The sequence below is a fragment of the Mytilus edulis genome, chromosome 1 (assembly GCF_963676685.1).
Source record: "Mytilus edulis chromosome 1, xbMytEdul2.2, whole genome shotgun sequence".
Lineage (NCBI taxonomy): Eukaryota > Metazoa > Mollusca > Bivalvia > Mytilida > Mytilidae > Mytilus > Mytilus edulis.
Genome location: NC_092344.1, coordinates 106217916 through 106239658, shown reverse-complemented (window position 1 = coordinate 106239658; position 21743 = coordinate 106217916). Strand labels below are relative to the sequence as shown.

The window sequence follows — 21743 nt, the reverse complement described above, 5'->3', positions numbered from 1 at the left end:
ATATTAATATAAAAGAATAAAAGAAACTTGTTTATATAATATTATGCTAGTAAGTTCATCTACAGGCTTGTTTGAAGTTCACTGGAAATTTGAATACGTCTCAAACTCCTTCAGGTATTCTATAACTGCTTCATATATGAACTGAAACTGTTCCTGAATAAGAAAGAAAGTTGTCTTAGTAATGAAAAATTATAAGCAATATATCTGAATGGTCTCATTTCATCACCTACACAATCCTTTTTGTTGACATCTTTGTCAAATATACAATCTATAAGAACGCCTTTTTTGTTTTCGTCACTACAAGATTTATTTGTGTGTTTGTTTGAATATTTGACGCTTTGGTCTTTGGTGCAGGTTTACAGAGTTTGGTCTGTTGGATCCTAATTACTGAATATTAACTATTATTTATGTTTGAGTTGATAACTCAATTTTATCAATATAAAAGAAATATATAAATAAAACTGGCTTAACTTGCTATATATCCAAAGCTTTACAATTTTTCCGGAAAAGTAAAAAAAACCATGACTGTTGAGTTATATTTGTTCCGTTGGTCATTAACGTTTCATTTTGTTAATTCTTCATGGAGCTCTCTTTTTTGAATTGCCTTTGAGTTCAATACTTTTGTTATACTTGTTTTATCTAATGCTTTTTGATACAATTTTTTTCAATGTGTCTACGATTTGCAACGATGCTAAAAACTAATGTCATCTCAGAAGTTCATATCATTTATTTATATAGAATCCATTAGAAAACAATAACAATAAAAACCAAGAAATAAACAAAGACTCACAAAACCAAAGGAAATTTACATCAACATATATAAATAACAATTAAGAAACAACAAGAACTCGACTAAAACAGGGAGTGAAATCAAGTGCTCCGGAAGGTTAAGCATTTCCTGCACTGTAAACGGCATTCGTCGTGTTATTTCTTTGTTCTGTTCGATATTGATGGAAGGTTGTTATGACTAAAGAAGAATATCTGATATAATTTCTGACACACTTTTGTCATAATTGCCACCGTAAAAATTTTTGATTGATTGATAGCCCTATCATAGCAACTTTTGTTAAAGTAGTATTCCTCGTTCAACCAATCAACGTATTTTGAGCTATCTCTAGTAGAGTAACGTAACAATTAAGACACATATACTTCATATGCTGGTGCCGCTGGGATGTTGCTACACAGAAATGGAAAGTTGACTATAGGAAAATTAAAACCATCGCGATTGTGTTGGTATTTAACCTACCATCAGTAATCATTACGAGAAAAGGTCTTAATTTGAAGCAGATTTATCTGTGTCGGTAGTATCTTAAATTTCAAGTTCACTTGGATATATTAAAGGTAGGTGGTCAATAAATCTATTATTATAAGAGGCAGTACATCATCCATATACCGAAAGATGAAATTAAAAGACTTTGCTAATTTATATTCTCCTTTCTGTACAAGCCCTCGGATAAATTATGCTTCTACAAAAACAAATCTGCAAGTGAAGAAGAGCAATTGGTACCTATTGGGATTCCAATAGTCTGTTGGAAGACGAAACCTCCAAATTAAACAAATATATTGTTACATGTAACTAAAAATTCCAACATGGCAGTGCTATCTTATTGGAGCCTAAAGTCACTTTGAGTGATAGACAAACAATGACATTCCCTTTATTTGAACTTTTGTGGATATATATCTCAGTGGCAATCATACCACATCACCTTATTTTTTATATAGATTAAAAACACTTACTCTAGAAACCACATTAGAAAATAGCACATATTTTTCACAAGCCTTTGGTTTTGTTTTCATGGTTTCAATATATTAGTTTTCAAAACAAGCATTTTCAAAAATGAAAGACACCATTCATCCTAAATTTAATTTTCAACTTGAGTTTGAGTATTCAATTGGTATCTTTCGCCTCTCTTTTGCTTGACTATTTTGTGATTTTTTCTTTTTTCGACTTAGTCGGTATAGTTTCGGTTTGTGCACTTTGAACTCAAGGACGCTTCACTATGGCAACATACTACGCATGCTCGAAAATCCTATCTGTGATTGGACAAAATGCTTTCATTGTGGGTGATTTGGTTGTGTGGAAAAAACGTCTCTAAATTATATCGTGCTGGAAAGCAAGTGAAAAACTATAAATATTTGAACTAGATCTTACAAAGATTTATATTTTTATTAAAATAATAGTTTCTCCAAAGGCAATAGCTCTTTGCATCCATGACAGCTGTTTATTCGGGACAATTATATAATTTTTAATGTAAACTTTGTTGAGATGTGAGATTTCCGCGGGGTTTTGGTGAATGTAAACAGAAAGATGCTACTTATACTACCAATAGTTTCTAGATTTGTAAACCATGACTTAAGTTTAATGTAAACAGTTGTAAATGAATATTTGTTTCTTTTTGTTTGCACTAGATGTTTTGACAAATACAATTTTTAGGTGTCATCACAATATTCTTATATATTACTAGACTTAGTAAAGAATTTCTTGTAGTTACATTCAGATAGAGATTTTATTAAAGAGGTCCTGCATCATTAAGCCATTGTGCTTCTGAAGGTTATCGAAATGATAGTTTTAAACATATACTCAAATTTAAATACGTCGGATATCTTTTTTAAAGATAGTTCTTGTTTATATATTTATAAATTTCCAAAATTTTCTCGTTCTGTTGTAGTTTGAAAACGATGGACAATTACACAAAACAATAATAGTAAAATATAAAACATAAAGAACAATAACCTTTATGAGGATTCAATGACAATTTCAACACAGAGATTTATCCGCAGTGCAGATGATGTCATTTAACAACAATAAATTCAGTCAGTAGTGAACCAACGATTTCAGCAAATAAAATTGAGAAAGGAAATGGGAAATGTGTCAAAGCGACTACAACTCGATCATAGAGCTGACAACGGTCGTAATAATTATGTCATAATGAAGTTATCACAATTTGAAAGATTAACCTATTTTCGTTTTTTTTTGGAACCTCATTTATAAAGTATAAAGGAGGATGAAATGAATTACATCAGTTTTACGTTGTCTGATTGGGAGTGAAAAAGTGTTTGTATTGTGCTACCTTAAATAGATGCAATTCATACTTACATAGTTTGGAATAATCTGAGGTCTTCTATTCCTCATCTGTTTGATAATGTGTTGTATGTCGACATCTTGTTCGATTCTCAGTTGTTCTATCACAGTCGCCAACACACAGTACAGCCCACTCTTGTCACAACCATTTCTAAAAAAAATATAGCAGTTTTGTGAATACCGCCTTTCAATCATAATTCTAACATTATGGCAATTCCAGTAAACTTCTAAATGGTGGGGATGGATGGGGATATTTTGTTTATACGTATCAGAAAAAAACATCAGGAAAAACTACCTACTAGATCTAAAATTTAAGACCTGTCAGATGTAGAGTTTCTGTTCAAATTGGTTGGATGGGCTTTCATTGGAAAAATGACCTACTGCTGCTACTACTAAGACCCTCCGATTTTTTTGGTGTATAATTGTATGTGTCAGATGAAAAAACTCAAAATTACACCCCCTCAAATGTATAAATTTTACACCCCTCAGAAAGGACTTTCGACCCCACTTAACAGACATTAACTGGAATGGCCCATTGTACAGTCAAAGGTGTTTATTTGATTTATGTATCTATTTAACATATCATCATGTACTCTTGCTATCGAAATTACATTTCACATTGTTTGCAATCTTTCTCCACTCTTTTACCCACACTTTTACTATTATATATCGTATATTATTACGTACAAACAGTGAACTAGGACAGGTCCACATCCTCTGTTATTACTCTGTCCATCTTCTGTAGCAGACAGGAATGACAACATGTCATTTGCAGATACCGGATTAATAATGTCTTCCTCCCAGAACTTTGATTGGAATAGTTTTACTTGTTTAGACTCCTGAAAGAAATGTTTCAGACGGATTGAGTTTATCTATACTAAGGAATTTATTAAGAATTTCTTGAAAGTGGGTAAACTACTAAACATATAATAAGAGGAGTAAATATGATAAGGATTTGCATGAGAAGTAAAGATTTTATTTCGTTGATAATTTTACCGATATTGCTAATTTGACGATTTTAATGTTTGTAACGTATTAAAACAAAATTTGGTTTAGCTTTCAAACCTTTTGGTGTTGCGAAAACTATTTCAAATATATAGCTGCATGCCATATGTGAAGGAATCAAGTTCCTTTGTTAGTCTTGTTTGATTTTTTAATTTTAGTTTCTTGTGTATAATTCGGAGTTTAGTATGACTTCCATTATCACTGTTCTAGTATACATATTTTTTCAGGGTACAGCTTTAGGACGCCTACGAGTGCGGGAGTTTCCCGCTACATTGAAGACCCATGTCTGGACTTCGGCTGTTGACTGCTCTATGGTGGCTTTGTTGTCGTTTTGACACATTCCCCATTTCCTTTGTCAATTGTACATATCAGGAGACCCTTACACCATCAACACAACTGGACGCCATTCCCTCTGTGATTTAGTTTTAAAAGTGTTTTTTCTTTACATTGAAATTAGCAAAATTCGTAAATTACTCAATCTGTAGTGAATCGATCAAATTGTTAATATACATAACTCATTTACATAGATATAGGAAGATGTGGTGTGAGTACCAATGAGACAACTCTCCATCCAAATAACAATTTAAAAAGTAAACCATTATAGGTTAAAGTACGGCCTTCAACACGGAGCCTTGGCTCACACCGAACAACAAGCTATAAAGGGCCCCAAAATTACTTGTGTAAAACCATTCAAACGGGAAAACCAACGGTCTAATCTATATAAACAAAACGAGAAACGAGAAACACGTATATATTACATAAACAAACGACAACTACTGTACATCAGATTCCTGACTTAGGACAGGTGCAAACATTTGCCGCGGGATTAAACGTTTTAATTAATCCAAACCTTCTTCCTTTTTCTGAAACAATAGTTAACATATCTGTTAAGCATATCTTCACAATGTCCTCTATAATAAAAAAGATAAATATAGCTCTTTATTGGAAAGAAATACACTTCACAAGAACTTGAAATTGCAATTATCAAAATGATGGCAAATGGTAAAGCTATCTACGGAGACAGCTTTTTTGGGGTTAAATAAATACTTAATCAACACAATAACTTTCTTTTCATGATTTATATAGTAGTGCATGTTCTTTTGTTGTTGTTCTACCCATGATTTAAATTACCTTTACCTGGTTCTTGTATTTGTATGTCAGATCCAAGCAGGTATACAGTTTCTGTGTACTGATATGCGTTCTTGTAATGTTAAATGGACCAAACGTCACATCTTTATTACCTTCTGGCCAGTATACATTTGTTGATTTCTGATTTTATAAAAATAAATTTGCTTTTTATTTTTGTTAGCAATTTTCCGACGCATATAATTTTTGTGATAAATTTTTGTCTGATTAATATATAAGTAATAAAAATATCTTAAAAACAGCTTTTGGAATTAATGATTGAACCGTTAGTATACACCCCTTGATTCACAGATGACGACGATATGTTTCAACATGTAAATACAATTATCGCTATTTAACGAAATTTTCCTTTGATCTTGGTGACTGATAATTTACTTTCTAAGCGGAGTCGAGTGATATGAAAATTATTGTTAGATACTTAGCGGGCATGTGGCGTTGTCAATAAAATTGACATGAAATTGACAACGTCAACATAGTCAAAAGAGTGATAAGCTGATTAATTCGATTGCTTCTCTGTGCTGTTGCCTGGCTTGTCGTGATTTTCGCTTTTCAGCAAGGAATGGTGAAATGGTTTCGACTTCAGTTTCAATTTCCATTTAGAATCTTTTTCTTCTTTTCAAATTTTCAGATAATGAGCTAGTTTTAACAATGCAGTTTTGAGAAAAATATTGAGTAGATGTAAAATCAGAAATGTATTTATTTTTTTGGTAACCAATTTTTCAATTCAATGAAATGTTAAAGTCTCAGAACTATGTTAACAACATTTCAATATGGATAACTGGCTAATAACAAGGTTTCACATGTAAAACGTCAAAATCAAGTGAAGAAATATCATTTAAGTACATGGAATTGATTTTACATGTGTACTATTATGCTGTTACTTATTTGTATTTATTTATTTTTTTATTTTTCACTTGCCATTTGCCAGTAATATACATAAAAAAAATAGCCTGAAAGTTAATAAACATTAACTTTTTTGTATTGATTACTTGAAAATTGCAATATTATTAATCATCCTCTTCTGTTTTAATAGGAAATGAATATATAACAACATACTTCTTTTTGAATATCTTTGTTAAGCATGACAATAGTTGGAATTTCGTAATCATGTATAAGTCTCCACATGTCAACAACAGTTGTCTCCAAAGGCATTTGTGTCACAATAAATGTTTTATTGTTTCTGTATCCCTGTAATGATTAAAAATACATATAGGCACTGTGTTAATAACGCATAAACTCATGTCAACAAAAGGACACATATAATTCTCAATAAAAGGAATTAAGAATCAACGTTAGTTTTATTCATTCGTTTTTTTTTTCGAATTTCCGTTTTTACAATACGAAAAAGCAACAATAGCCAATAAAGACGAAATCAAAATTGGCAAATAGTCTACTATTGTTTACAAAACTGTCGCCATTCAGGATGATCAGATGCTGTCGAAACGATATTCTTTCACAGTCTGCTGTGCCACATTGTAAACGGTTCTGTCTAAACTCAGTCGGACCGTATTGTATTACAGTTAGGACTCTGACATGGGTATTATTGCTGAAAGTCGTATAAATACAAGGACTGTTTTTGAACGGTTTTTGCAAAGACTGTTCTCATTCGGGATGCAATCTGGAATCAATCGGCCAAAAAGTTAGCAATGAAAATTTTTCAAGTTCATATGATAGTTCCACAGGACACTGTTTAGAAAACACAGAACATTTTAACGATTTTGATCCGATACAGCAGAATCTGATAGACAGACTCAGGTTTGTTATCCGACTACACAAAATTGAATGTTAGAAGATGCACATAACTATAGGATGTGATTGATCGACCTCTTCGATTTGTAGGAATGTGTTACAAACGTATATTACAGCGTCCAGGCATTGCTATGACATTCTAGATTATTAAGGATGGTAAATCGACTTTGATCGACTTGATCTCAAACGGAAGCAATTTTAGGCAGTATGTGAACTCTGCATTCTATGTGCATAGTGCAAAGGTAAAAAAAATAAGAAAATTAAGTTAAATAAATACATTTTGATAACAAGAATGTGTCCCAAGTACAAGGAATCCCGATCCACACTATCATTTCTAAATTCAGTTGACGGTGAAAAGGGGGGACGAAATCTCTTATTTGTCTTTAGAATTAGAATGATCATATGATAGGTGTACTAAGTTTCAAATTCATCAAAAACTACCTCGACCAAAAACTTTAACCTGCAGCGGGACAGACGGACGAACGGACGCACAGACCAGAAAACATATGGGTCATAAAAACTTGATGGAGGGTTGATATTTTTGTTTATGTCATATAATCGTTAAACTACAGAATAGTCTGCTATATGGTTGGGTTGTTGTGTCTTTGATATATTCCCCATTTCTGTTTCAATTTTATATTATTTGGGTCTTTCGAATTTTTATACAGAAAAAAATACTTACGGGTAAAAACACTGCATTTATATACTCATTGTGTCCATCTACTGCTGTCGATAACAATGGCATCTCTGATCCGACTACAACATATAACCATGATAACAGGTAAATAATTACATTCACTCTTTTAAGAAATCGTGGAAGTTTTACATAAAAAAAAGATATACTGCTAGGCCTAACACAGATAGGATAACACCAAAGAGATGGTGAAGGAGTATTTGGCGGGAAAAAAATGAAGATGTCGCAACTGATTTTGTTCAAGGTTATATAAAATTTATCGGAATAGTGTTAAAAGAAACGAACTTCAATGTAATTTGCCAAGTATTGTTTTAATTATTCATAGCACTGGTTTGATACCGCTGCTGGTGGAATAAACTCACTCAAACAAAGTTGGCATAAATTGATCTGGGGCCGTGTCAATGAAAGTATCTTATGATATGTCCTAAGATATGTCTTAGGACATTATTTAGGATGGTCATAGGACGTGTCTGAGACAGGTCTTAGGATGTAAAATAAAGCTGTCTTAGGACAGTCCTAACTACGTGCCTAGGACCATCCTAACACATTTATTGAATTGAAAAAAATATGTAGATATTTCTATTTCATAGATTTAATGGTATGTTAGTATCTAGTCTTATATGGAAACAATTTACGCAAAATAAAAGTTAAAGTTTTTAACGTAATACTAATAAATATGTTGTCAAATATGATAAACATTGTAACCTTTAGGACTATCCTAAGACACCTATTTGTATATCCCAACTTTAGGACCAAATTGAGGACATATCTTATTTTATTAGACTTTCGTTAACCTGACTTAGGACTAAGACGTGTTCTAAGACCACCCTAAGACATGTCGTAGTCCTAGGACAGATTTGTTGACACGGTACCAGGCTTATATATTCAGAACATTTTTAGCCATTCTTGTTAGAATTGGTTTCACAGCATCTTACATAAAAAATGTAAAATAACTAAAATGAATAAAAATGTGAATAACACTGTAATTATTCAATCAATTACATGTTAGTGACTCACAAAGTTTATACATTAAAAGAAATATTATTTGCAATATACTAACTACTAGTATCTGAAATAGTGCTCATTTCTTAAATAGGAATTATTTATTTTAAATTTGATTGCCTTTTCAGTTTCAGTTTGTATTTCCTTATGAATAAGGTCCCAAACAGTTTAGTTTGCCATGCTAGTGATCAGATGTCAACCGTAATATGTTTGGCTGAAATAATTTTCGTGAGAACCCTTAAAGATGAAACCCTGAAAATTGTCCGAGGTACAGTGACTATAGAATACTTGTATTCTTCGATACTTATTCTTTTTTTTTTTTTTTTTTTTTTTTTTTATCTTTTGCTTTATTTTTATTTTTCTTTGCATAAACTTAATATTTTGTGTCATCGACATGTATTGATACCCATATCCTTTCTCTTCTTTTAAAATCCTTTCATGGTTAAACAAGCATGAAAGACCCTTAATATAAAAATAACCTTAAACTCCTTGAGAAAATATGAAAAACATATCAACGTATTACCCAAATTGTATTGCCATTAAAAGGATTATTTATTTTCCGGTAGTCTTTTGGATGTATTCTTTAATAAGTTACGTTCTGGTTTATATCCACGTAAAACTAGACTGTTGATACATTATTAAGGAGGATTATTAGATACTGTATCATATACATCAAATGAGAGAGTAATAACGACGACAATGTTATGATAGTTAAGTTCTCAACACGGAAGTTACGACATTTCTTATTAGAGTCGCCAGTAAGTTTAAGTATGTTTTATAACGAAGTAACATAAAAATGCAAAAAAATGTAATTAAGTAATACGGTAAGAGTTTCTTTTTCAATAAATGAACCTGGAATGATATTGCTATATCTGTTCTTTCCTTTGTTTTCTTCAGATTTTCCTTTACTAAAAACTTCTTCGTCATGTCGACTTGATATAGAATTCAGTAGCTGTAATATGATCGTAATGGTCTTGTATAGAAATACACACAATTTGTCTCAATAAAATATTATCTGTTTTCCCTGTCGCATCCTCCTCGATATCAACGATAAGTAAAACTAGCAAATAGCAAATCGTTATTTTGTTAATAGTATAGCCTATTTTAGAGGATTATTTCAAGACAATATACATGCAAGGCACATTTTCTGATGTGACATTTTTTAGAATCGGAGTTGTCTCATTGAAAGTCATACCACATCTTCTTTTATCTATTGAAATGTTTTTGAACTGTTATTCGACTTTGATAAGTAATTCGTAACTAAAATGGCGACATACATATTCTTATTCGCCAAAATAAATTTTAGCTGATAAAACACAGTAAGAAATTCAATATCTTTTAAATATTAAAGAGTTAAAACGTGCAAATAAAACAAAACCTAGGGATTTTCTTATCCTAAGCATCGATTACCTTAGCCGTATCTGTCATTACTTTTTGGAATTTTGAGTCATAAATGCTCTTCAACTTTGTACAAAGTCTTGTTTGGCTTTATAACTATTTTGATCTGAGCGTTACTGATGAGTCTTATGTAGACGAAACGCACGTCTGACGTACTGAATTATAATCCTTGATCCTTTGATAACTAATTAAACATGTTATAGAAGAATCGTTAAAACAAATTTCTAAAATAAATGTCTGAGATATAATATTGTGCGAAAGTGAGCCATATACAGATATATGCTTGCATTTTGTGTCGAAGTAGTTTACCTCATATTCTATTTGCAGCTTGTGCTTTTTCTTGTTGTTGTCAAATCGCATCAGGTTTTTATAATTATCCGGAAAATCCCTGCAAAGTATTCCTGAATTTGGACACATAAGAGCTTCTAGAACAGCTTCATGCAAGAACAAGTACTGATTCTATAATTTCAAGAAAATAATTTTAGACCAAATAAACCTGTAATAAAACCTGTAAAACATTTAATTTCTAAGGTCTACAATTAACATTGAGATTTTTAATCGGTCCCATGATTTACTACAAAGCGTACACTTTTTAATCGGTCCCATGATTTACTACAAAGCGTACACTTTTTAATCGGTCCCATGATTTACTACAAAGCGTACACTTTTTAATCGGTCCCATGATTTACTACAAAGCGTACACTTTTTAATCGGTCCCATGATTTACTACAAAGCGTACACTTTTAATCGGTCCCATGATTTACTACAAAGCGTACACTTTTTAATCGGTCCCATGATTTACTACAAAGCGTACACTTTTTAATCGATGTAACGTTATCTAGTGTTATAGAGAATCAACCAAATTGAAACTACATTGCGTCTTGCTGCCATTACCAGAATGACATAATATTTTCGAAATTTTGAAGGCATGTTTTTTTTTATCGTTTTACCATTATTTGTATATGATTAAATGTCGTTTTATTCTAATATACATACCGCTGTTTGCACCATATTCACTCTCTGATTCCTTAAAATTTCAACACTTCGGAACACCTCAACATAGTCTCTCTCCTTAGCTTCATTTACTATATAATCCAATGCAATGTATGTACCGGTACGTCCAACCCCTGCACTGAAATTTGAAACACTAGATATTTGATGTTATTTTCAAACAATTCAATAATATTAACATCTAAATCAATTTTTTCATCTTAAATCTTTTTTTACAAATTTAAAGTTTGTTCTCACTAATTACGGTCAACGATAGTTTAAGTTTGGGGTTATAGTAATCCGAAACGTTGATGTAAGCTACATCATCATCATTTTTGTTTTTGTTTTGATATTTTTAATCTGTAATAAAAATTTGGGTACTCATATCTGCTTTTTATATATTTCTTTGCCTACTTCAGTTTGTAATTCGCTGAATTACCCTTGATATTATGTTTTATTTCACAGATGAAGGCGTTAATAATATTAAGCACACAACATTGCCCATACCTTTGTTAAACAACATCTTGAGTAGTGAAGTTTACAATTTTGTTCCATATTGATGGAAATCACTGTGTCTCTGAGATGAAGGATAACGGAGAAACTGATACATTTTACTTTTAGTTATGAATGTACGATGTCATTGCATGATTTTCAATTCCCTAGATTCATTAATGGATCAATTGATTTTGTGTCGTATTGATGTGTAATAAACATTCCTGTTTTAAATATTTTTTTCTAAGTCATTTAAAGATGCAAATACTAAAGTTTACGTGAACATGGATTTCATTTCTATCAACACCTATTAGCATTTCTAAATATTAAATAAAAACGCCCTTAATATCTTAATAGCTGTCTGGTACTTTTGAACTGAAATAATTCACAGTAACCAATGCATACAAGAATATAGATATTAAAAAAGTACTGATGTTAACTCTTTTAAATTGTTATGTAATAAAACTCGACGTGTAAATCCCTATATCATCTAACGATTGAAAAGAGACTTATTACACAACACCGTTACAAAATATGACAACATGCTTTGAATACGTAGAGAAAATTACTAATACGGATCAATGCAAATATTTCAACCAACTTAAACAAAAATTGTGATCGTGATTTTAACATGTTCACCTACGTGACAGTTTTCCTTAACAGAAAAATGAAGCAATTAATGCCTTCAAAATAATTTTAAAATGAGTTGTATATAGCCAAAAAATGTAAATAAATAATACTTAAAGCATAACCCTGTATTTTGGAGGTAGAAAAAAAAACCACAATTAAAGTTCTGAACCTGCAATGAACAACCATAGGCCCTTTTCCGACAGTTCTTGTTGTGTTGACTTTGTGTCGGAAATGAACCAAGGATGAAGCATATTTTGGGACATCTTTGTCTGGCCAGGCAGTAAAGTGGAATTGAAGAACTGTTTTCGTGTCTTTTTCCTATCAAAAGAATAAGAAAAACAATACAAACGTTATTTAAACTAATTATTCTAAGAATGTATGAAATACAACAGGGATCGGAGATAAATCTGTAAAAATCAACTGAACGTTTTAATCACATCATATTGTTAAGAAAATATAAAGCTTCTCAATAATCAAAATCAGTGTTTGTCACATTGCTATACATCAAATAAAATATTTCCGGTCAATTGTGTAGTGCAAGGTTTTTTTTTATTTTTTTTTGTCAAAATGTTAAATTAAATATTTTGTACAAATGTACATGCCAAAAATAATTAGGCAAGGTGTTAGGTACCATCTGGACAATTCATTGCTATATATTTCCAACTTTTAGAACAATTTAAACCTTAGCATTTGTATAACCTTTTGAAGTTGAAGACTATATGTTGTTCTAAATATATCGTATGAGTATATTTATCTTTGGTTGTTGTATCAATAACCAAAGATTAATTTGTATGTTTTTAATTTATAACATACAACGTCATTTTGATATACTTCGCCTCTGTCTTAAATTTTATGTCCTAGCTACAAAAGTCGCCATACAAAATGCATCTTTCGTCTTTTTTGTCAAAAAATGAATAAAAATCTGTCTTCAAGAAGTACCTTTTGCAATGTTATTCTTCTGACAGTAAAATCTGAATAAACATCTTCCTTAACCAAAAGTAAAGATATGGATCCATATGATGTCTTCTGCTGTTCGTGATCTGGCCAATATTGAATACATTTTTCCTAAAATTAAAATAGTTTTAAAGAACTTAAATAATATTTAGTGTAAAAACCATACGTTTCACAGAGTTTCCGTCCAGTCCTGCTGAAGTTTTGTAAGTACTCATATGTTTTGGATAAATAAATGAAATGATGAATCAGTTTTAATCTTCAAGAAAAAAATGAAAATATCAACAGTATATGGCGTGTGTACAGCTTTTTTAGGCTTACCTTCGTCATGCTTATCAAGTACGACCACCGTCAAACATTTGAAACTATGTTTTCTTACTGAATCACACGGAGAGTAAAATGACAATAGAAAACATAAAATAAGAGCCAAAACCATCCAATACCAGCTGCAAGAATTTGCTTTTCAAGCTAAATTAGACAAACTTGATACGAGTTTCATGATAACCAAGAAAATATACGTCTTAATGACTTATAAAATGTTAATTCAACAGTTCTTCAAGACGATACGTCAGATTTGTTCTATTTCTCCGTTAAAATACATAAATGTTTTTTTTTATTTTAACTTAAATCGCGGATAAAAATGTGTTACTCGTGAAAATTGTACAGCTTAGCATCTGATAACCAGTCTAAGGTATGTTTAATGTTCAGGTTTCTAAATATTTTTGTAAATGATTTTCATTTTGATATATTATAGTGATGTTTTTTTCCCCACAAACTTAAGTATTGTTTGTAATCATAGAATAACATAAACATTTCAAATTCAGTTAAATTTTGGGGTTAGAAAATTAAGATTTGACGAAGAATTTAATGATGAGTTACATCTTTGATGATGTGTTATGCTTAAACACATGATGCCGTTATTCTTGCAATTACGACCTGTCCACTACTTATGCCCGCGTCACACTGTCCCGATTTTGATATAAGATGGACACCCGAATGCGAAAAATGTAATTTCGTACGAAGTTGGTCCCGATCTCGTTAAAATACCAAAAAGTTACCGAAGCAAGTACGACGAATAACGAAGTCTATACGATGGTGCCGAAATTATATACGATAGCAAAAGATGGACATAAGAAGGTTAACCGAAGACGGGTATTTAAGCTTCATATCTCAGCCGAAGCAAAAACGATGGATCAAGAAGGCTACATGATGGATTACGAAGGCTACACGATAGATTACGATGATGGCGCGATGGCCATACGATGTCTGAAATGCGTTTTACCTGTTTTGAACTTTTTTATAATACGAACAGAATTTCGACAACATATCGTTTCTGTACAATCTGCCATGCATGACGGGAAATCGATTTTTTTGTCTAATTCTTATAAACACTAGTTTAATATCCCCATCGCCTACTACATGTAAGTTGCGTGTTAATAAACTTGTTACGGACACTCTAGAACCAAAATGCACAAAACTTGATATGGTGTTACTCGTTAAGAATAGATTTAGCGCTATTGACTTTAAAGTTCAAAGGTCAAGGTCACAGTGGCAGTTGTAATACAAGACAATATCACCCTTGTGGACACTCTAAAACCAATATGCTTCAAAAGATTTTAACCACATTTGGTATATTGTTCCTCCTGGTAATGATCTGACATTTTTTACGTTCAACGCCAAATGTCAAGGTCATGCAGATGGGACTTGTTTTTTTTTGTCCTTGAAATAGCATTATACACAGGAAATTGGTTGCTCAATTTTTTACCTGCTGGTTCAAAAGACAATATTAAAGGTATTTCCAGTTACTGAATGTTTTGGTTGATTTCTAAAAAAGTAGTTTATGTATCAAATATGCATATTCAATTTACCATTTTCTGCATGTGTCATATACCAATATAGTGTCCATATTTCCCCCAAAATAATACATACGATGGGATGCCACGCTCGGCATTGTCTTGTTTGAACTGTAAAATGTGTGGACTATAGTCTGAATAATCATCCATAATTATGCCTATGTTTAATGATCTATCTTAAAGGTAAGATAATGAGTTCGTTGATCCCTTTTATTCAAAAAGAGCTCTTTCCTGGAGAAAATCATAATAATATAGACAAAAGGAAGGATGTGGAGAAAGCAACAAATGCGGCAAAATATGACATAAAGAAGGCAAAATGGTTATGGTGTAAACATTCGTGTGACAACAACTCAGACGATACATAAAAAAATCTGAATAATGAAGAAAAAGTTGGTTTCCCTATATACGTGTACCTGCAGTGTTGGTATACGAGGCGCGTTCAGAATTTTCATTATGTTACAGCCCTTGGATGGTGTAAACTTCCCAAAAAACCGTGTATGGTGTAATGGTGTATGGCATATGGTGCAATTGTGTAAGGTGTATGGTGCTATGGTGTATGGTGTAAGGGGAATGATGTAATAGTGTATGAGGAATGGTGTGATTGTGTAACGTGCGATTGGGAATGGTGTGAATGAACGGTGTACATTTCATTGGTTGAAAACGAAGTTCTTTTTATTTTAATTTTTTGGATTGTAAACATAAACAATAATAATAATCTTAATATTTGAAATTTAATTGCGTTATGGGTAATTTCGGATCGTGTAGATAGAATGGAGAATGGTGTATGGTGTAAGGTGTAACGTGTTTGGTGCAAAGGTGTAACGTGTATGGTGTAATGGTACAAGGTGCATGGTGTAATGGTGTATGGTGTAAGGTGTAATGGTGTATGGTGTTAGTGGGAAGTTTACACCATCCAAGGACTGTACTTGATATGAAAAATTGACAAAAATAATATTTGACTTGTAAAAGTAAATCCTGAGCCTGTAATAGCTGCTCTTCTTGTTCCATTTGAATTAATAGAAGCAACGCTATCGCTTTTCTTGATATCATAGAATCATATGATATGAGCTCCATGTTTTGTATACGTCTTACTTTTTTTGCGAAAATTAACTTACATTTAGCTGGATTTATTGCCGTCGTAGTTCCATCTTGTCGCCTTCGTACTTTTATTCGATGGCAACACGACGGGAACACGAGGTCTTCACGTAGTCGGGCAGTTTTGGCATTACGATGTCTACACTAATAAATCACGAAGCTACCCGAAGGTCTTACGATGGCAACACGACTTCGTGAAGACCTCGTAACCTCGTCGTGTTGCCATCGAATACAAGTACGAAGGCGACAAGATGGAACTACGACGGCAATAAATCCACCTAAATGTTATTTAATTTTTGCGCTAAAATACATTTAAAGTGCCAAAAGCGATATGCACTGGTCAGTCCAATACGACAGTTAAAAAAGACGTTTACAAAACATGGAGCTCATATCATATGATTCTATGAAAACAAGAAAGGCGACAGCGTTGTTTCTATCAATTCAAACGGAACAAGAAGAGCAGCTATTACAGGCTCAGGATTTACTTTTACAAGTTAAATATTATTTTTTGTCAATTTTTCATATCAAGTAACATAATGAAAATCATAAACGCGCCTCGTACATCAGGTCATATAGGGAAACCAACTTTTTCCTCATTATTCTGATTTTTAATACGCCCGTCTTTTAGACGGGACGTATTATGGTATACCGTTGTCCGTCCGTCCGTCTGTCTGTCCGCCCGTCCGTCCGTCGTCCACACTTCGGACAATAACTCAAAAACACTTTCAACAATTTCCATGAAACTTGAATTGTTTATATCTATTGACGTAAGCTCCCTTTCGTTTTTTTAAATTTCAGATTTTAAGTTTTGGATTTATGGGGCTTTATTCATAAAAAAGGGGGGATTTTCAACACTTCGGACAATAACTCAAAAAGGCTTTCACCAATGTCCATGAAACTTTGGTGAATTGTTTATATCTATTGATGTAAGCTCGCTTTCAATTTTTTTAAATTTCAGATTTGAAGGTTTGGATTTATGGGGCTTTATTCATAAAAAAGGGGGGATTTTCAACACTTCGGACAATAACTCAAAAAGGCTTTCACCAATGTCCATGAAACTTTGGTGAATTGTTTATATCTATTGATGTAAGCTCCCTTTCAATTTTTATAAATTTCAGATTTTACATTTCCGTGTTATGAATTTTTATGCTTAAAAAGGGGGGATTTTCCAATTTTGGGACAATAACTTATACGCCCGTCTTTTAGAGCAACGGGCGTATCATGCGCTAAAACGCAGCCCTTTATTATGTATCGTCTGAGTTGTTGTCATACGAATGTTTACTCCATAACCATTAAGTTTTCTAAATGTCATATTTTGCCGCATTTGTTGCTTTCCCCACATCCTTCTTTTTGTCTACATTATTATGATAATCTCCTGGAACTTTTTGAATAAAAGGGATCAACAAACGAACCCATTACCTTACCTTTAAGATAGATCAGTAAACATGGGCATGATTATGATTGATTATTCAGACTAGTGCACACATTTTACAGTTCAAACAAGGCAATACTGGGCGTGGTATCCCCTCGTATGTAACATATTGGGGACAAATATGGACACTATATTTGTATATGACACATGCAGAAAATCGTAAATTGAATATGCATGCATATTTGATACATAAAGTATTTTTTTAGAAATCGACCAAAATATTCAGTAACTTGACATACCTTTTATATTGTCTTTAGAACCAGCAGGTAAAAAAAAGGAGTAACCAATTTCCTGTGTATTATGCTATTTCAAGGAGAAAAAACAAGTCCATCTGCATGACTTTGACCTTTGGCCTTGAACGTAAAAAATGTCAGATAATTACCAGGAGGAACAAAATACCAAATGTGGTTAAAATCTTTTGAAGCATATTGGTTTTAGAGTGTCCACAAGGGTGATATTGCCTTGTATTACAACTGCCACTGTGACCTTGATCTATGAACGTTAAATACAATAGCGCTTATATTCTTAACGAGTAACACCATACCAAGTTTTGAGAATTTTGGTTCTAGAGTGTCCATAACAATTTTATCTACACGCAACTTACATGTAGTATATGCAACTTAAATGCATCGTAAGCTGTACACGACGCTTTTAGACATCGTGCCCTCATCGTAATCCATCGTGTAGCCTTCGTCATCCACCGTGTAGCCTTCGTGATCCATCATGAGGCTTCGGCTGAGATATGAAGCTTACATACCCGTCTTCGGTTAACCTTCGTATTTCCATCTTTCGCTATCGTATATAATTTCGGCACCATCGTATAGACTTCGTTATTCATCGTACTTGCTTCGGTCACTTTTTGGTATTTTAACGAGATCGGGACCAACTTCGTACGAACTTTCAATTTACGCATTCGGGTGTAAATCGTATATTAAAATCGGGACAGTGTGACGCGGGCATTGAGGGCGTTCATTTTGAGAGGACAATGATATAATTTAAATGAAATTATTTTGTTTTATTTACCTTTCCATTTTCAAACACATTCGTCAGCATTACAATTTTACCACAGTCATACTGCCAAACCATACTCCAAAAATCATCGACAGTTTTATCTAGAGGACCTGGAATAATCTCAAGAGTAACAATATACATATCTACTGACCCGTATTTTCTTGGTATAAATCTATGAATTGATGGGCTCTGATAGGATTTTTCAATACCAGTCGGGGTCATGTATGGCCCGGAATTTCAACAAAATAACCCATTTGTGACCATTTACTAAGCTGAAGCTGCTTTTAACATTGTAACATGTGAGACTGGGAACTCTTTCTATGATTTTGTTTTTCACAAAAGCCCGTTTTTGCATTTATTGCTATATACTTGTTACGAGTCAAATGTCTGAGGCATGGAGAAGAAACTAAATGGACAAACAAAATATGAATGACAAATAGAAAAAACACAATATATATGAACATGACGAAATACATTCGACAAAACACTACAGAGAACTCTCAATATTAAAGCTAATAGCTAGCAACTGCTGTAGTAAATAAAATCAAATTATTAAAAAAAAAAAAAAAAAAAAAAAAAACCAATTAACAAGTTGAAATATTATACAAAACTATAATGTATTAACACGAAATAGGTTTTTAGCCTGATAAGACTAGGCATGGGGCACAAATTCTAAATCTTTCTGCAAGAAATTTCCCAAAGCTGGTTTCCGTCCTTTATGCCTTTTTTGTGACATATCACTACACTATAAATTAGTAAAGACACGCAGAAAAACAAATTCAAGGAAAATATACCATTTGCTTCTTCTAGTTTAATTTACCAGATAGATTTGGCCTTGCCTGATATCATTTGATATTCTTACCTTGTGAAGCTATATATTTTCGAACTTGTCCATATCCCTAAAAAAGTTAAAACAAGTTAGTTTTGGCGGTTGGACAAGTTGTATAGATCATTATCAATCGATGAGATTAGCACGTTCTATATTTTGTTTGATTACCTTCTATTAAAAAAATGCAAACAAAAATAATAAAAAGTTTAGAAAATTAAAAACTTTTTCAATCTTTTATTTGTTTTTCAGTAGTTAGGAATTTTATATTAAATCAAAACAGAGTTTTCACACCAATATGTCTTATTCAATTTTTTTATGGTAAGATTTTATTCTTTTTCATATACATAAATAAGATTTATAATAACAAAATATTGTATAATATTTTTAGGGGAAAAAAAAACATTACGAAATACAAATAGAAATCTATGTTAAACTGATTTTAAGAAGCATTGCAGTCCAAAGTGCATGAAATGTCAGTATTCAATAGGCTACATGTAAAAGCATTTCCAATATATCAGCGCCAAAAATAACAATAATTTGCTGTGTACAATTTTTTTAATACAATATGCTGCTCAAAAATAGACAAATGTACCGTTAAATGTAGGACTAAGTAATAAAAATGCCAAGACATTTGTAATTTATTATATCAATTTTCATTACACTAAAGATAACCAACAATATATCGTTTTCGATTTGAATCTTAATTTCGGTTCATGTTTTTAAAAACATCAGCTGCGTCTTTTAAAAATCCCCTAAAAGATCAAATACGGAATATTTTCAATGTAGACATGTGTGCAAACATTAGTTTTAAAATCATTTAATTTTAAAATATGTAAAGCTGTCATATTTGAGTCAAGAAACTATTGTAACTTATATCAGTTGTAGGATGAATCTTTGTTGTTAGAGATATATTATTACAAATATCATGAAAACCTAAAATCGACTTACCTGAATGAAAGATGCATTTATGTAACTTGAGTTGTCAAGTATAACCCGTGTTTCATCATCTATAAAATAATGATAACTATTATGATACCTAACTTCTATAAGCCATTTGTAAACAGGATCACAATGTATCCTTATTATTTATTTTATCATGGATAAGTTATCAGTATGTTCAGGATAATTGTAACTTTCATAGATTTTTGGGTTTTCATAACGATCAAGCGCCCTCGTCAGATAAATCGGCAACATCTTTGACTATTATCTAGACGTTTAACATTTAACACTAAATATGACTGAATAAAGGACTGTAACGGTTTCACGACCGGTTGTTTTGTATGTTGTTTGTCTTTTAATCTGTACTCTTTCGAAAATAATGTCATTTGTTATTTTTACGTTTATTGTTGTTTAAATTAATCTTGACCTATTCAGTATATTCGTACCATATAATTTCAAATCATTTTTTTTAAGATACTTGATGACATACGACTTTAAGCATTAACGGTACTATTTATAGTATTAACAATTTTGTTTTCGTTCAAGCATAGGTACCATTATGGTCATAATTTTATAAATTTTATCCTCTTTCGTTAGACATGTCACCAACCGAGAAAAGGTGAGGTGCCATTTTCGTCAATGATTTAAAAAAAAGTCACTTAAAAAAATCTTACTCACATGCATACATATCTTTGTATTTGTTTTTCAGTCGATTCCCTGGTTTTAATGCTGCGTCAGTAGGTTTTTGTAATCCACCTTTCAGCTTCTGCAAATCATATTAAAGATGATACTTAACGGAATTAATACAAAACCAGCGAAATATATTTATTTCCATCACATATAATTCTAAAAGACCTCCAACGCTCTCTCTGCATTCTATTTCTGTATAAAAAGAACTGTCACAGTCCAAGAAAGCACCAAAACAGATAAATAGATACATAAATTATTCTATTTAACTGTCACCACCTATTACGATGTCTTTGTATATACATTATGATAGGTTCGTATGATCATCAAGTGAGAGGATGTCAACCGAAAACATAGTATCAAACAGTTCCTTTAATACTGACATGCAATACATATATACAAAATAACAATTTTGCATGTTAACAGTATATCGCAACAATACTTCTAAATTACCACATATTTTCTTCTTAACATATCGTGAATAGCGATTTAACCAAAAAACCCTAGGAAAAAAATCCATCTTTGGTCGACTTCTTTGCCTGACAGAAGTTATGCTCCAATCATGGCAGTACCAAAGCACTGATAAATTAGCTGATGGTACGCCCGGGAACTTATAGTCCAGAAGCATATGTACTTAACAGGTGTAATGAAAATGAACATTTTATAAAACTGATTTAGAATGAACTAAGAGATAGAAAAACTGATTATCAGATTGACTGACGGATAGACACATTGGTCGTAAACCAATGCTTCGCCTG

General features: G+C 32.1%; 1 protein-coding gene across 1 annotated transcript; it reads right to left on the bottom strand.

The window, feature by feature from the left end:
- LOC139517043 (receptor-type tyrosine-protein phosphatase kappa-like) lies at positions 1–21067 on the bottom strand. The gene is made up of 15 exons (XM_071307639.1): positions 20977–21067; positions 20308–20366; positions 19393–19429; positions 18543–18640; positions 13128–13253; positions 12358–12506; positions 11073–11208; positions 10386–10535; positions 9531–9630; positions 7665–7738; positions 6290–6421; positions 5225–5356; positions 3770–3921; positions 3098–3233; positions 1–153 (listed from the first exon to the last, which is right to left on the bottom strand). Exons 1-15 carry the CDS (start codon positions 20984–20986, stop codon positions 79–81), a joined length of 1566 nt encoding a protein of 521 aa, XP_071163740.1. The 5' UTR covers positions 20987–21067; the 3' UTR covers positions 1–78.
- Between the last annotated feature and the right edge of the window lie 676 nt (positions 21068–21743).

Bases quoted from the DNA above. Each gene is read 5' to 3' on its own strand.
- LOC139517043 (XM_071307639.1), bottom strand. The intron at 18,641-19,392 runs GTAAGAATATCA...AGATTATTCCAG, and splicing joins AAAATATATAGCTTCACAAG to GTCCTCTAGATAAAACTGTC. The intron at 5,357-6,289 runs GTATGTTGTTAT...TTATAAAATCAG, and splicing joins ACAAAGATATTCAAAAAGAA to AAATCAACAAATGTATACTG.